At 43.1% G+C, this 13,830-nt stretch overlaps 1 protein-coding gene across 1 annotated transcript in view; it reads left to right on the forward strand.

Annotated features, from left to right (window-relative positions):
- Positions 1-10,719, forward strand: part of LOC105903231 (dedicator of cytokinesis protein 2) — a 96,563-nt gene extending 85,844 nt beyond the window's left edge. The window contains exons 36-51 of the mRNA XM_031558110.2: positions 281-371; positions 1,596-1,706; positions 2,227-2,316; positions 3,391-3,495; positions 3,723-3,864; positions 5,437-5,518; positions 5,705-5,789; positions 6,204-6,290; positions 6,610-6,786; positions 7,091-7,174; positions 7,401-7,538; positions 7,876-8,003; positions 8,284-8,470; positions 8,848-8,950; positions 10,024-10,169; positions 10,421-10,719. Of these exons, the coding sequence (XP_031413970.1) occupies positions 281-371; positions 1,596-1,706; positions 2,227-2,316; positions 3,391-3,495; positions 3,723-3,864; positions 5,437-5,518; positions 5,705-5,789; positions 6,204-6,290; positions 6,610-6,786; positions 7,091-7,174; positions 7,401-7,538; positions 7,876-8,003; positions 8,284-8,470; positions 8,848-8,950; positions 10,024-10,169; positions 10,421-10,489 (1,825 nt within the window). The 3' untranslated portion in view covers positions 10,490-10,719. The remainder of the gene's footprint in view (positions 1-280; positions 372-1,595; positions 1,707-2,226; positions 2,317-3,390; positions 3,496-3,722; positions 3,865-5,436; positions 5,519-5,704; positions 5,790-6,203; positions 6,291-6,609; positions 6,787-7,090; positions 7,175-7,400; positions 7,539-7,875; positions 8,004-8,283; positions 8,471-8,847; positions 8,951-10,023; positions 10,170-10,420) is intronic.
- Positions 10,720-13,830: the final 3,111 nt, after the last annotated feature.

Here is a 13,830-nt window from a genome sequence, read left to right on the forward strand (position 1 = left end):
TCAATGATAAGCAATTCCTCAGTAATCAACATCACGTGAAATATCATCAAACAGTAGACTAGATAAGAGAGACATCAGGCTCAATGTAATAACTTTAATAAACAGCGCCCTCTAGTGGGTGCTGCTGGCTGTTGTAGTGTAACTTTGTGGTTAGTGCATATTATGATAAACATGGTGGTGTGTGTCCTGTAGGTTGTGCATATTATGATAAACATGGTGGTGTGTGTATCCTGTAGGTTGTGCATATTATGATAAACATGGTGGTGTGTGTGTCCTGTAGGTACCTGTACAAACTGAGGGACCTGCATGTGGATGTTGAAAACTACACAGAGGCAGCCTACACTTTACTTTTGCATTCCAAACTTCTTAAGGTACACACACAAACACACACACGCACACATACACACACACACACACTTGAACAAGCAAAATACAAAAAAACATTAATTCTTTTAATTTTTTTTCAGCTGAATTACTGATTTTTTTAATTAAGTTTGACCTAGCTTTAAATAGTAATTGTTGACCCCACAGCTGTGAAAGAGTCAAAGATCAAAGCACAGGTTTTGAAAGTCTAATTGCAAACGGCCTTTGAACTCCAGTGAACTTCAGCATTAAACAGAGTTATAGTGTCGACCATGCTGGCACACCCCAGTCATTGTTGATTCATATTTTGTTTGTTCCGAGGTCAAGCTGCCCACTTGCCTCATTCGGTTTGGAGAGTCAAAACACATACACCAAGAATGACACACCCACAATACACACATGCACACATACACACATACACACATACACACCTACACACATGCACACATGCACACATACACACATGCACACATGCACACATACACACATGCACACATACACATACACCAAGAATGACACACCCACAATACACACATGCACACATACACACATACACACATACACACATACACACATACACACCTACACACATGCACACATACACACATACACACATACACATACACACATACACACATGCACACATGCACACATACACACATGCACACATACACATACACCAAGAATGACCAACCCACAATACACACATGCACACATACACACATGCACACATACACACATGCACACATACACACGTGCACACATACACACATGCACACATACACATCCGTGTGTTACCGTTACAAATAGTATACCAACAGACTCTGAGCGGTTTAAATGTGGAGCTCGTCACCATTTTTAAATATGCTGCGTGCTTCTCACAGAGTCAACAGCTACTCCATACTTCACCCACAGTGACATAGGGGGGGGGTGAGGGAGGGATTTTGGTTGGCTGATCCCGAGTTTCTCTGGCAGCGCTGGAAATGAGAGCGGGATCTTTATTGTCTGATTTACGGCTGTACCTGACGGTGGTCTGGGCGGTGTGTTGCGGCTTGATGAAGCTCTCTGAGCTTTTTTACGACCGAGGCTTTGGCTCCCATTGCTGAGGTACATTATATTTATGAACCTCTGGCTCTCCCCCCTCTCTCCATCTCTCGGTCTCTTTTTGTTCTCTCCCTCTCTTTCTCTCCCCCTCCTCTCTCTGTCTCTCTCTCTCTCTCTCCCTCTTGCAGTGGTCAGATGATCAGGCACCACCTCAGCTGGAGTGCCATGGCTGTCTGTCTCAGAGGCAGCTCAAGGAGAACCTGTACGACAACATCATCGGCTACTTCGACAAGGGCAAGGTCAGCTTGGGTCAACCTCAGTGGACACAACAACAACCGGCGCTACAGGCACACCGACACGTAAAGCGTCATATGGACGGGCGCTTCTTTGGCACCCATGAATTCATCACTAGCCTGTGCCATTATCTGCACACCATTGAGAGGCATATATCATCTCAAAGGGGAGCTTTGGGAAGAATATGCAGTACCTAAGCCAATCTCATTTGATCTCACATCAATGAGTCATCCTGATTCTTGATCGTATCTGTAGTCACTTTAATCTCAGATCCCTTCATGCTTTTTCAACCAGCCCCCAAAAGAGAAGTTTTTCATTCTATTTCAGTTTGCTCAAAGCCCCTTCTCCTTAAATCCATAATCTGCCCCAGTGTGTGTGTGTGTGTGTATGTGTGTGTGTGTGTGTGTGTGTGTGTGTGTTTGTGTGTGTGTGTGTGTGTGTGTGTGTGTGTGTGTGTGTGTGTGTGTATATATACGTTTGCATGTATGTGTGATCTTGACTGCATGGTCTCTCTGTACTTCTCAGATGTGGGAGGAGGCCATCACGCTGTGTAAGGAGCTGGCTGAGCAGTATGAGATGGAAGTCTTCGACTACGAGCTCCTCAGTCAAAGTCTGGTAAATGCGCCCTCTCTCTCTCTCTCTCTCTCTCTCTCTCTCTCGCTCTCTCTCTCTCTTAGAACTAGTCCACCACTCATGCATTGCAAATGAGAGGGTGGAGAGTAATGAAACTTCATTATTTTTTTTTCTTCTGGTTGGGGTGGAGGTGTATGGAGATTCGTTCACATTCATCAAAGAGTAATTACTGAGAGACATTTTGTCACAGGCTGTCTGGTGCAGGTTAGCCTGGGTGATTACACTTTCACTATTTAGTCATGGTGTGTGAAGCTTATAATTGTGCACAAGTGTGTTTGGGCACTGACCTACAGGCCCAAGGGGCTCCTACTACCATCACTTAAGAATCGCTGAGTCATGCCCTTCAGACTTTTAATGACTGTGCCAGACTCAATCGCAAACCTCCATTTTCCTTACCACACTGTAATGATTTCTGGCAACAACAACGGCGGCGAAAGCAGAAGTAGCAGCGCAGAAAGCCGGGGGGTTTGTTATACCTACCTCAGCTTTTACACGCAGCCTTCACTCAGAATAGATATCAGGTGTCCTCAGTCAGGCTTGAGGCCTTCACGGCCAGGCAGCTGTCATAGTCGTCAGGCCCCTCTTCCTCTTCCTCTCCTCCCCCGGTGGGAGATGGTGGGAATGCGCGAGGAGAAGGGGAGATTGTGCGTGAGGAGCGCTCGGAAACAGACAAACTCCCCCCATGCTCAGTGAGCATGCATTTTTAAGCAGCAATTTTCCAACTGTCACGACAATATCGATATTATTATGCATGATGTCTCTCTCTCTCTCTCTCTTTCTTTCTTTCTTTCTCTCGCTCTCTCTCTCCCTCTCTTTCACTTGCTGTGTCTGTCTGTCTGTCTGTCTGTCTGTCTGTCTGTCTGGCTGGCTGGCATAGAATGTCTTGATTATTTTGTAGCAGTAGACAGGATTTTAATTACTGGCCCCATTGTGAGAAATGCCCCGTGTCTGCTTTGCTGATGGAGGGAGATTGCTAGTTGTCATATTTGAGCATCACTCACTCTCTCTCTCTCTCTCTCTCTCTCTCTCCCTCTTCCTCTCTCTCTCCCTCTGTAGAAGCAGCAGGCCCGATTCTATGAGAATATCATGAAAATCCTGCGGCCTAAACCAGACTACTTCGCTGTGGGATACTATGGATGTGGTTATCCTTTGTTCCTACGGGTACGTGAGTGCAGTGCTTACTGTGTGTGGCAGAGTGTGTGTGTGTGAGTGTGGGAGGGTGTGTGTGTGTGTGTACATTTCGAAACTTTAAAACTTTTGTGAGAAAAAGTAAGTTTGTGTGTGTGTGTGTGTGCATTTTACAACTTTTCAGTTTGGTTTCTGAGGGGGAAAAAATGTATAACAGATGGAAACTAGTTACAATACACTTATATGTAAATTTACGACAGAACAAGGTGTTCATCCACCGCGGCAAGGAGTACGAGCGGCGGGAGGACTTCCAGAACCAGCTGCTGAGTCAGTTCCCCAGCTCCATCCGCCTCAACACCACCCAGATGCCCGACGACACCATCAAGAACTCCCCCAACCAGTGTATCCTCTTCCACAGTGCCAATCAGACAGAACAAAAGTTCTAGTTCCCCGACGTCTTATTGGCGTCTCGGTTTAGTTTGCTGAGTTTGTAGGTTCAGTGGTTGGTACTCTCCCCTCCCCAGAGATTAGCAGAGTTAGACTCAAGGATAAGAGGGGGAGGTCCTCTGCTCAGTCGCCTGAGTGTGTGGAACTGTGCTTACAAATCCTTTGGTGATCATCAGCCAGGACACCTCAGCCTTCTCTGGCAGTGGGGGACTTATTTAAGTAAAAGCACCACTATAGCAGTGGTAAAATACTCCATTACAAGTAAAAGTACATAAGTATTAGCAGCAAAATGTGGTTAAGTAAAAGTACTGGTTTGGTCCCTCTGACAGATATATTATTATATATGGCATCATTAGATAATTAATTCTGAATCATCAGTGTGTACTGTTTTAGCTGCTGTGGGTAGAGTTAGTTTGAACTTCTTCATATACAGTTTTGTATACAGGGACACCAGGTAAATCTGAGGGATCGTGAGATCATTAAAGGGAACATGAAATTAAACATTATTGAAATAAAACCATGTGAGATCTTTAGAGGTAAAATTACTATTTGGTGCAGCTGTTAACTCATACACATCTGAAATGTGACACTTTCTGCACACTGCTTTTTGTAAGACGTCCGAAGCCAAAAAAGATGAAAAACCCCGGTTTAAACTTTAACAAAGTGTTCTATTTTAAAAGCTTGTTATATTATCCATTATGTAAAATATTCATCTTAAAAGAAACTAGTAAGTTAAGCTGTCAAATAAATGTAGTGGAGTAAAGAGTACAATATCTCCCTCTGAAAGGTAGTGGAGTGGAAGTTTAAAGTAGCATAACATGGAAATACTCAAGGAAAGGACAAGTTCCTCAATGTACTTGAGTAAATGTACTTAGTTACTCTTCACCACTGTCCTGTGGTTACATATGAATCACTTTTGAAATCCTTGTCACAGTAACTCAGTACATTTAACACAATGACAATATACTGTAGGTTGTCTTCGCTGTCTGTGCTTTTATGACCCTCAATGACATATAGCAATGGGCAGTTTGAAGGTGTAGTAAAACAAAAAAAAAAAGCATACAATTTTTTTTGTTAACAAAGAACGACTTCTGTACACTAACTCATTAGATGAACTTACATTTTCGTAGTGATGTGCAAATAAAAAATTCTGCTTATGTGCTTAAAAAAATACAGATGTCAATAGACGTGGGACATTTGGGTATATATGCTTTCTTATGTAGTCTGTTGAATCCCACTTCATTTTTCTTCTTAAAGGCAATGCTGAATATTGCACCAAGACGTTACATATTACAACATATTGCAAGAGGCCATTTCCCTTCAACATGCATCTGCACAGCTCTGCAGGCCTATTTTCAAAGACCATGATTAGCATTTGTTAAACCACTTCTGTGACAACTGGAGAAGCATGTGTTGGCATTAACGGCATGTTTGGCTGACATTTCTCTGCCAGTCTAAGCATCAAAACAAATATCGCATATGGTGTTCGCCTTGTGGTTCGACTGCATTCCTGAGTGAGCCTTTCAGATATCCAGTGTTTCACCGTGCAACCAGTCCTGGAGATTCCACCACGCCTGAAGAGCAAGCCTGTCCCTGACCAGATCATTGAGTGTGTTTCACCTATATCCACCGATCGTACAGCAAAACATCTTACATTTAATCATTATTTGCCATGTTTCAGCTACTTTGTATAGAAACCTCACAACTCCCTCTCTTTTCCTCTGTTTGTTACCTCTTGTGCTCTCTCTCTATCTCTCTCTCTCTTTTCTCTCTCTCTCTCTTTTCTCTCTTATAGTTTCTATAAGTCAAACTACGTGCAGCGTTTCCACTACTCCAGGCCAGTGATGAAGGGCACAAAGGATCCCAACAATGAATTTGCTGTGAGTTGCTCTAATATGCATACTTATACACCACACTACACAACACACACACACACACACACACACACACACACACACACACACACACACACACACACACAGACACACACACACACACACACACAGACACACACACACACACACACACAAACACACCCACACACACACACAGACGCGCACACACACACACACACACACACACACACACACACACACACACACACAGACACACACACAGACACACACAGACACAGACACACACACACACACACACACACACACACAGACACACACACACACAGACACAGACACACACACACACACACACACACAGACACACACACACAGACACACACACACATAATGTGATTGAAATCAACGTACATAACAGGCTTTCTTATTACCTGTCTCTAGTCTATGTGGATTGAGCGCACTACCTTCTCCACTGCCTACAAGCTCCCTGGTATTCTGCGCTGGTTCGAGGTCACACAGATGACTCACGTAAGTGAAAGGAGGGTCTTTGTTTATACCTCTTGATGTCTGTGTTCCCAGTTACAGTTACTTTTTATAAGCGGCTTACACACAAAATGTCTGAAAGCTGTCACTAAAAGTGCAAAACCCCATAGTGGTGTGCATTTTGTGTGTGCAATTTTTTTTATTTATTATTGTGTGTAGAGGTTTGAGAAAATGACACCTAGTTTCAGAAAACATGAGTAAGCAGTTGTAAAAAAACTGTCCAACAGTCTGACTTAGAAATCAGATTTTCGAAGCTCACATTGCACCTCGTCTAGCCCATAATAATCTCCTGCCCTCTTCATAGGCCTCCATCAGTCCCTTGGAGAATGCCATTGAGACGATGAGCAACTCCAATGAGAAAATCCTCACCATGATCAACCAGTACCAGGGCGATGATAGCCTTCCCATAAACCCACTGTCTATGCTGCTGAATGGCATTGTGGATCCGGCTGTCATGGGGGGCTTTGCCAAGTATGAGAAGGTGAGATATTCTGTAATTGAGGTCCAGTTAAGGTCAATAATTGGACTCAAAGGTTTTAATCCATGAAATATTATGCAGCCTCAGCAGACAAGTCGTACGGCAAAAGACATACGAACATACATCTACGCATATGTATGGTGTTTTTGAGTGTGTCTGTTACCTCTTTTTCCCTGTTTTCTTGTATATGGTGAAACTCAGTTCTCGTTTAAGTCTCTTTTTGTCGTCCATCCTCCTCCTCCTCCTCCTCCTCCTCCTCCTCCTCCTCCTCCTTCTCCTCTCATGGTTGTGTGTTTTCACTCTCCAGGCCTTCTTCACAGAGGAGTATATACAGAGCCATCCGCAGGACAAAGAAAACCTCGCCCGCCTTAAGGATCTCATCGCCTGGCAGGTGAGTCAAACATCCCACCCCACCCCTCACATACATACTTCTCAATTTGTTCAGTCTGTCACATTCCCCCCATCTTCATAACCATTTGCTATCATTAGCAGTTTAGGTTTCAGTAGAGATGCAGACTAACGCCTGTGGACAGTGTTATCAGAGGGCCTTTCAAATAGTGCGTTGAAGTATTAAACGCTGTCGTGGTTGCTTTCTGCTCTGGCCCCCGTTACTCTAGGTTCCTTTACTGGGCAGAGGGATCTCGCTCCACGGGAGGAAACTGGTGGAGGACCTGAGGCCGTTCCACGACCGCATGGAGGAGTGCTTCCAACAGCTGAAGAAGAAGGTGGAGACGGAGTACGGCATCAGAGAGCTGGTGAGGGGAGGATGAGTGAAAGACACTCATCGGGATGCACCGAAAGCGATTTGTGATTTTTCGTAGAGTAGGGTAGGGTAGAAAAAAAAGACACTTCACTGTAGGTCCTCAGGAGTAGGGAACCTGGTAGAGTGGTAAACTCAGAGGAACTTGACATTGAGGATGATGAGGACAGCAGAGCGTGTGTTTTGTGTTGCCTGTCCATTTAAACAATGGTGAAATGGACAGTCTCATTGTTCTGCATTTGTGATTTTTTATTTTCATTCGTTTTTTGTCCTTGTTTGTGGTGTACTTTAATCACACATGAAGTAATGCTGATTTGTTCTCACGCTTTCAGCCGGAGATGGATGATCGGAAGTCGAGTCGTCCTCGTTCAGTTCTTCGCTCCTACCGTCAGTCCATCATCTCCATCTCCTCGCTGGCCGGATCGGAGTGCGGGACCCCCACCAAAACCCAACCTGAGAGGTAACCGACCCCAATAACTCCGTGATCCACACTGTGTGTCTTCTAACATAGCATATCCTGTTCTGGACAAACTACATTTTTAGTTTAGTTCCAAAAGTGGACTGAGAACTCACCTACTCCCATCTACATTTGTATTTAGTCATTTAGCAGACGCTTTTATCCAAAGCGACGTTCAAGGGAGAGAACAATCAAGCTATGAGCAAAAGAGACCTAGTGTAACAATAAATACTATTTTACAAAAGATCTCTCTCCCTCTTTTCTCTCCCTCTCTCCTCTCCAGCTCTTTCTCTCTGGACTCGGGCGTTCCCCTCACCCCCACCCTGCCCCGCTCCAGTGGCAGCATCAGCGTGATTGACGAGGGAGGCAACGAGGTGGAGGTGCGTCTGCGCAAGTCCAAACGCAAGAAGAAGAGGAGCAGCATGATCTTCATCAGCGAGGAGAAAGAGAAGGCCAACGAAAGCAAACGGGTACGGGGGGGCGGCGAGTAGTGTGAGGGAGGAGAAAAAGCTGTTGGGTATCTGAGGGGTAGACTTTATACTTGGATTTTACAATCTGTATTGGTAGTATTTAGATTATAATGTTCGAAAAGAAACAGAGATGAGTTTTAGGGGTTTAATCAATGCCTGGAGAGGAACTTTAACCAGTGAATTTCTGTCAATTCTGTTTTTTTTTTCTCAAGGGAGACCTTTAGATTCCAGTCATCCTGTTTTACTTACTCATTAATTTATAAGACTTAATAACTTATAATTGTGAGAAACCTTGAGCCACTGAGAGACCGAACTCCCCCCCCCCTCCATCCTCTCCAGAGTATTAGACTGATGTGTTTCTCTTCACTGCCCCCTAGCTGTCCAAGAAGCAAGAGTTCCGCAGTGACACCAACCTGTCAGAGCCAAACGAAGGACTAAGTCACACCAGTGCCAACTCCAGATCACTGCCTGCAATAACAGGTAAGATGTGTCTGAGAATTAGGACATGCAGTGATCCACAAACATGTAAACCCAAAGACAGTCCTTAACAGTGAATAAATACACACCTGTATAGGATATGTAATGTTCCACTGTGGCATGTCAACACACCAATAGAGTTGCAGAGCAGTTACATCAATTCTCGAGTTTCTTCATTAACATCAAGTACTCATGAATCATGTGAAGCTAGATCTTGCGCGCACTTAGTTTCCATTTAGAAACCTTGGTTAACAAGAGGAAGGATGGTGACAGCAGAAAACAGTAAATCAGATGTTTGGAAGTTCATTGATAAAACAGAAAATTACATTTTTTCTTTCCCAAGTTGATAATATAAACGTGCAACAATTGTGAGATGTGGACGGATTTCTCAAGAATGGCTCTAACATCGAGTCTAGACTAATATTCTAACGCGGCTAAACAAATTGATGTTGTTAAAAAATAGATGAAAATAAATATGATTATTTTCTGACCAGGAGTCACCAAAAAAAAACAGCCCCTATATGTAAACAAAACACTTTTTGAAAACACCCACTTTGTTCAAGTTTCTTGGGCTACTGTAGAATGTTTGATAACAATAACATTAAACATTGCTGAGACCCACCCCATCATAGTTGCATAGTCTTTTAATTGATGCAAGACACCCCCTTTACAACATCCTGCGCAAACACCACCCCGTCCCCTCACCCACGAGTACTCCAGCCCTTTTTTAAGTACTCAATTTGTAAACTAATGCACTTGTTACACAAATATGCTCCCTTTGATTTGTTGGAAGTAGTAAAACAAATTAAAATGTGTCAAAAATGCAAAGTCAGTGTAAACAGAAATCTATGGTGCCGAGTATACTCTTTCTCTCTGTCTCACACACACACACACACACACACTCTCTCTCTCTCTCTCTCTCTCACACACACACACACACACACACACACACACACACACACACACACATACACACACACACACACACACACACACACACACACACACACACACACACAAACACAAACGAACACTGCCCCATTGACATGAACTGCCTGCCTCTGCCTCCTCCTCAGGCCTGTCTCTGTCTGTGGCCAATGGGGGAGAGGAAGTGGATTCGGCGCGCTCCAGGCGGGACAGCAAGAGCATGTCCGTGTGTCTGTCGGACAGAACCACAGACCGGCGCTCCAAAGGCGTCATCGGCCTCTTATTCAAGAGCAAGGTGAGACTCCCATACAGCAGTCAAGTGTCAAGAGCAGTCAAGAGTGTATGGTTCATGATTTTGCTGTGGTGACCTATGTGTCATAAGTCCAGTGTTTAGTGTAAGTACAACAGAGTACAACTATGTGATTACTTATCGTCCTTTTTAATACTTTTACTTTGCCACAGTGACATCAGCGGCTCTCATAAGCCACCATTTTATCACTTGCAATAATAAGGATACACTGAATGTGTTTTCTGTGTGTGTTATAGAGCTCCAAATCAGACGAAAAGAAATCCTCAGGAGACTTGACATCTGACAAAAATTCCAATCACTTTTAAACTGCTTTCAAGAAGACACTTCTTCATCGTACTCGAGCATTGAGTCTTACCTCTGCTGTCGCTCCGATCATATGTGCCTTTGCCAAACTACTGCCTGGCCAGTTTAAGGAAAACACATTTTATAGGATTCTATTCATCAGCACACAAATATATTTTGTATTGTTGCCATTGATTACAGCTTGGAATATAATCAGTGCTGTAAACGTAATAAAGATATTCTTTTGATGCCACTGGTTGTTACTGTAAGTATCTGTAGTCTTCTCGTAACAAGAACAAACATCAACCCCAAATGTCAAAAGACAATTCATCTAACAATATCAGGCAGGATTGGGCTTATATTTACAAAATATAGTCAGGGGCTTAGGGAAGTGAAGTTTGTTACATATAACAGGAACAATAACAATAAAATGGGTATGTATATCGCACTACATTAAGGCTCGTCCATGTTTCTTTAGACCTAAATATCTGAAGAGATTGCTTTATTTAATGTTCAGGTTTTTCTTTAGAAATGGGGAAGATGAGAGTTTGTCTCCATGCCCATGTGATTTTTTTTCTTCACATTTCACTGATTTCAAATCACTGACCTCACGGATTTCAGTCGTGTTAACTTGACCGGTGTGCAGGACCTGCACCCTCTCTTCTCTCGGTTGCCCTTCCTCTAGAGCCTCTGCTTTTTATACCACTAGGACCTGTACTCTCTGCTCCTCCTCCTCCGTGTCTCTCTCTCTGCCCTCTGCCTCTCATATCAGCGGCACCTGACCACCTGCACTTGGTGTTGGTGTAGGTTCAGTCTCCTCAACCTGCCAACCTGCATGAGCTTCGAGTCTGGGGAGGAGGGGGAGGTGGGAAATAACGCCCTCCAATGTTTTGACCTTGGAGTGCAGTATTGATTGTAAACACTTGCTGTTAGTGCTACATATTAGCTCCTTTAAGGCTAGATTTAACTTAATGTCAAATTCTGACAGTAGACAACGCTGATTAGGCCCATTCAGTGTAGGCCTACACGGGTTACAGCTTTCACAATTTCTTTGGCACATTTCTCAAATGAGAATTAATGATCAGAATAAAAATCTCTGCACCACCTTGTCACTTGTACAGCAGTGACTACATCCTCACTGGTTTGACCAGGTTCATGCAAACATGCAACCATAGGTCAAAATGTTGGGCTGCCGATGAAGTTGTAGGCTAATGTGCTTTTTCAAATGTAAGCCCATTTTTAGCCACTTTGGAGAAATGTGGTGATTTTTGCTGTTTTGGAACATTAACTTACCTTAAGTCTTTTTCTTATAATGGGTGTCAATGGAGAGGAAAACACTTAATGTAAGAAACTGGATTTCAGTTTTGTCATATTTTTTGACAGATGGAAGTGTTTATTAGCCTGATGTTGTCATATTCATAATTCTAGTCAGAATATGAGTCTGATACTGCTCCATTGGGCTGTGATTATGGGGCGTGTTTCAACCGAACCAGGAAAAAAAATGCCTCTTCGATAGACCTACAACCAATCAGCCAATCAGCTCTCCCCTGGCAGCCATGTTTGTTGAAAATGAATTCAACCCAAGCGCTCTTTGGTGACGTGGTTGATTACGTTACTGTTGATCATCTGTCCATCATCGTATAAAGCCCGCCCTGACAATTTGATTGGTACGAACAGAATTTGGTTCGAGCATAATTTCTCCCCAACGGAGCAATGCCAGACCGAACTTCCCGACCTCAAATGTTGTGGGCGGGGCTAAGTACGGCTGGCACCCAGGCTAAGTGTTTATGACAATCTCTGAGAGAAATGTGCTCATTGTGCAACATAAGCCTTAAACACTCTGGAGTCTAAGTTCTTTTTTAGGTAGTCTGACATGCCTCGATGTTTTTGTATATTTCCCCTAACTAAAAACATTGAGGCAAAAGTGGCATGTATGATTATATTCTAGAAGACCTCAGCAATAATAGCATGAGAGTAAAAGGAATGTAGTAAAAAAGTGTTATGTTTAAATCAAATCTAAACATACCCTTACAAAAAACAGGGAAGCGTGGACTTCTAATTAGCTTCGGCCTATTCCTTATAGGCCTGATGAGTCCTTGTGACTGTAATCTGGTCAAACCCTGCAGTACAAGTGAGGTGGGGTAGAATTTTGTGTTCTGATAATTCATTCTCATTTGAGAAATATAGCGAAAGCTCTAACTCACAGTAGGCCTACATTGAATGTGCCTGATCTGCGCTGTGTACTGTCAGAATTTGCCACCAGTATGACCAAGAATGGGCAACAATGGAAAGGACAGTGCTTAACATAGGCCTAACTATTCCTCGAATTTCAGTTTTGCTCTTCTGATAGGAGATGGTTCTGATGACATGTGAGATGTCATACAAATATTGTTATTACTGATTGCTGTTTTCAAACATTAAGTTACATTAAACCTTTTCCTTGTAATCGGTAAAATGGAAAACGCTTGATAAGATAACAGATAACATCTCCCTTGTACGTCGCTTTGGACAAAAGCGTCTGCTAAATGACTAAATGTAAATGTAAGTGTTTATGACAAGACATTTAAAAAATGTGGTGTTCATTGATTGTTGTTTTGGAACATTAAAGGAGCATTGTATGGGATTTAGTGGCATCTTGCGGTGAGGTTGCAGATTACAATGAACTGAATACCCCTCCGTCACTGCCTCTGGACATATTTGCATCCATGAAATTAAGCTCTCATTTAGCTTAATGAGAGCAGATGTGTTTTTCTGAATTCCTGTTTTTCTGAATTAACGAGACAGAAAACTAATTCAGAAAAGCAGGGCCATTTAAAAAACATGCATTACACTTCCGTACCAATAATAAATTACATTTGTGATTACGGTAGGTTTTTACATTCTAAGTGTCTAAGTGTCAGGGCAGTCAGAACCCTAGACAAAGACCATGTGCTCAAGAAGCATGGGCATACTAAACACACACAAAACACTTTGCTAATATAAATTTACATTTAGTCATTTAGCAGACGCTTTTGTCCAAAGCGACGTACAAGGGAGAGAATAGTCAAGCTACGAGCAATAGAGACCTAGTGTAACAATACATAATATTTTACATAAGGAAAATAAAAAAAGAGCAGGAATGTAACTGCTGTAAGTGCAAGTTAAGTACTAGTAGAAGGGAGGTGCTCTCTGAAGAGTTGGGTCTTCAAGAGCTTCTTAAAGGTCGAGAGGGATGCCCCTGCTCTGGTAGTGCTAGGCAGCTCGTTCCACCAACGTAGAACTACGAATGAGAATAGTAGTACGGTCTAGATTGCCGTACTTGCACAGACGGCAGTGCTAAATGACGCTCATTAGACGAGTGCAGCATCCTGGGGGTAACATTTGC

Source organism: Clupea harengus, chromosome 20 (assembly GCF_900700415.2).
Source record: "Clupea harengus chromosome 20, Ch_v2.0.2, whole genome shotgun sequence".
Classification (NCBI taxonomy): domain Eukaryota; kingdom Metazoa; phylum Chordata; class Actinopteri; order Clupeiformes; family Clupeidae; genus Clupea; species Clupea harengus.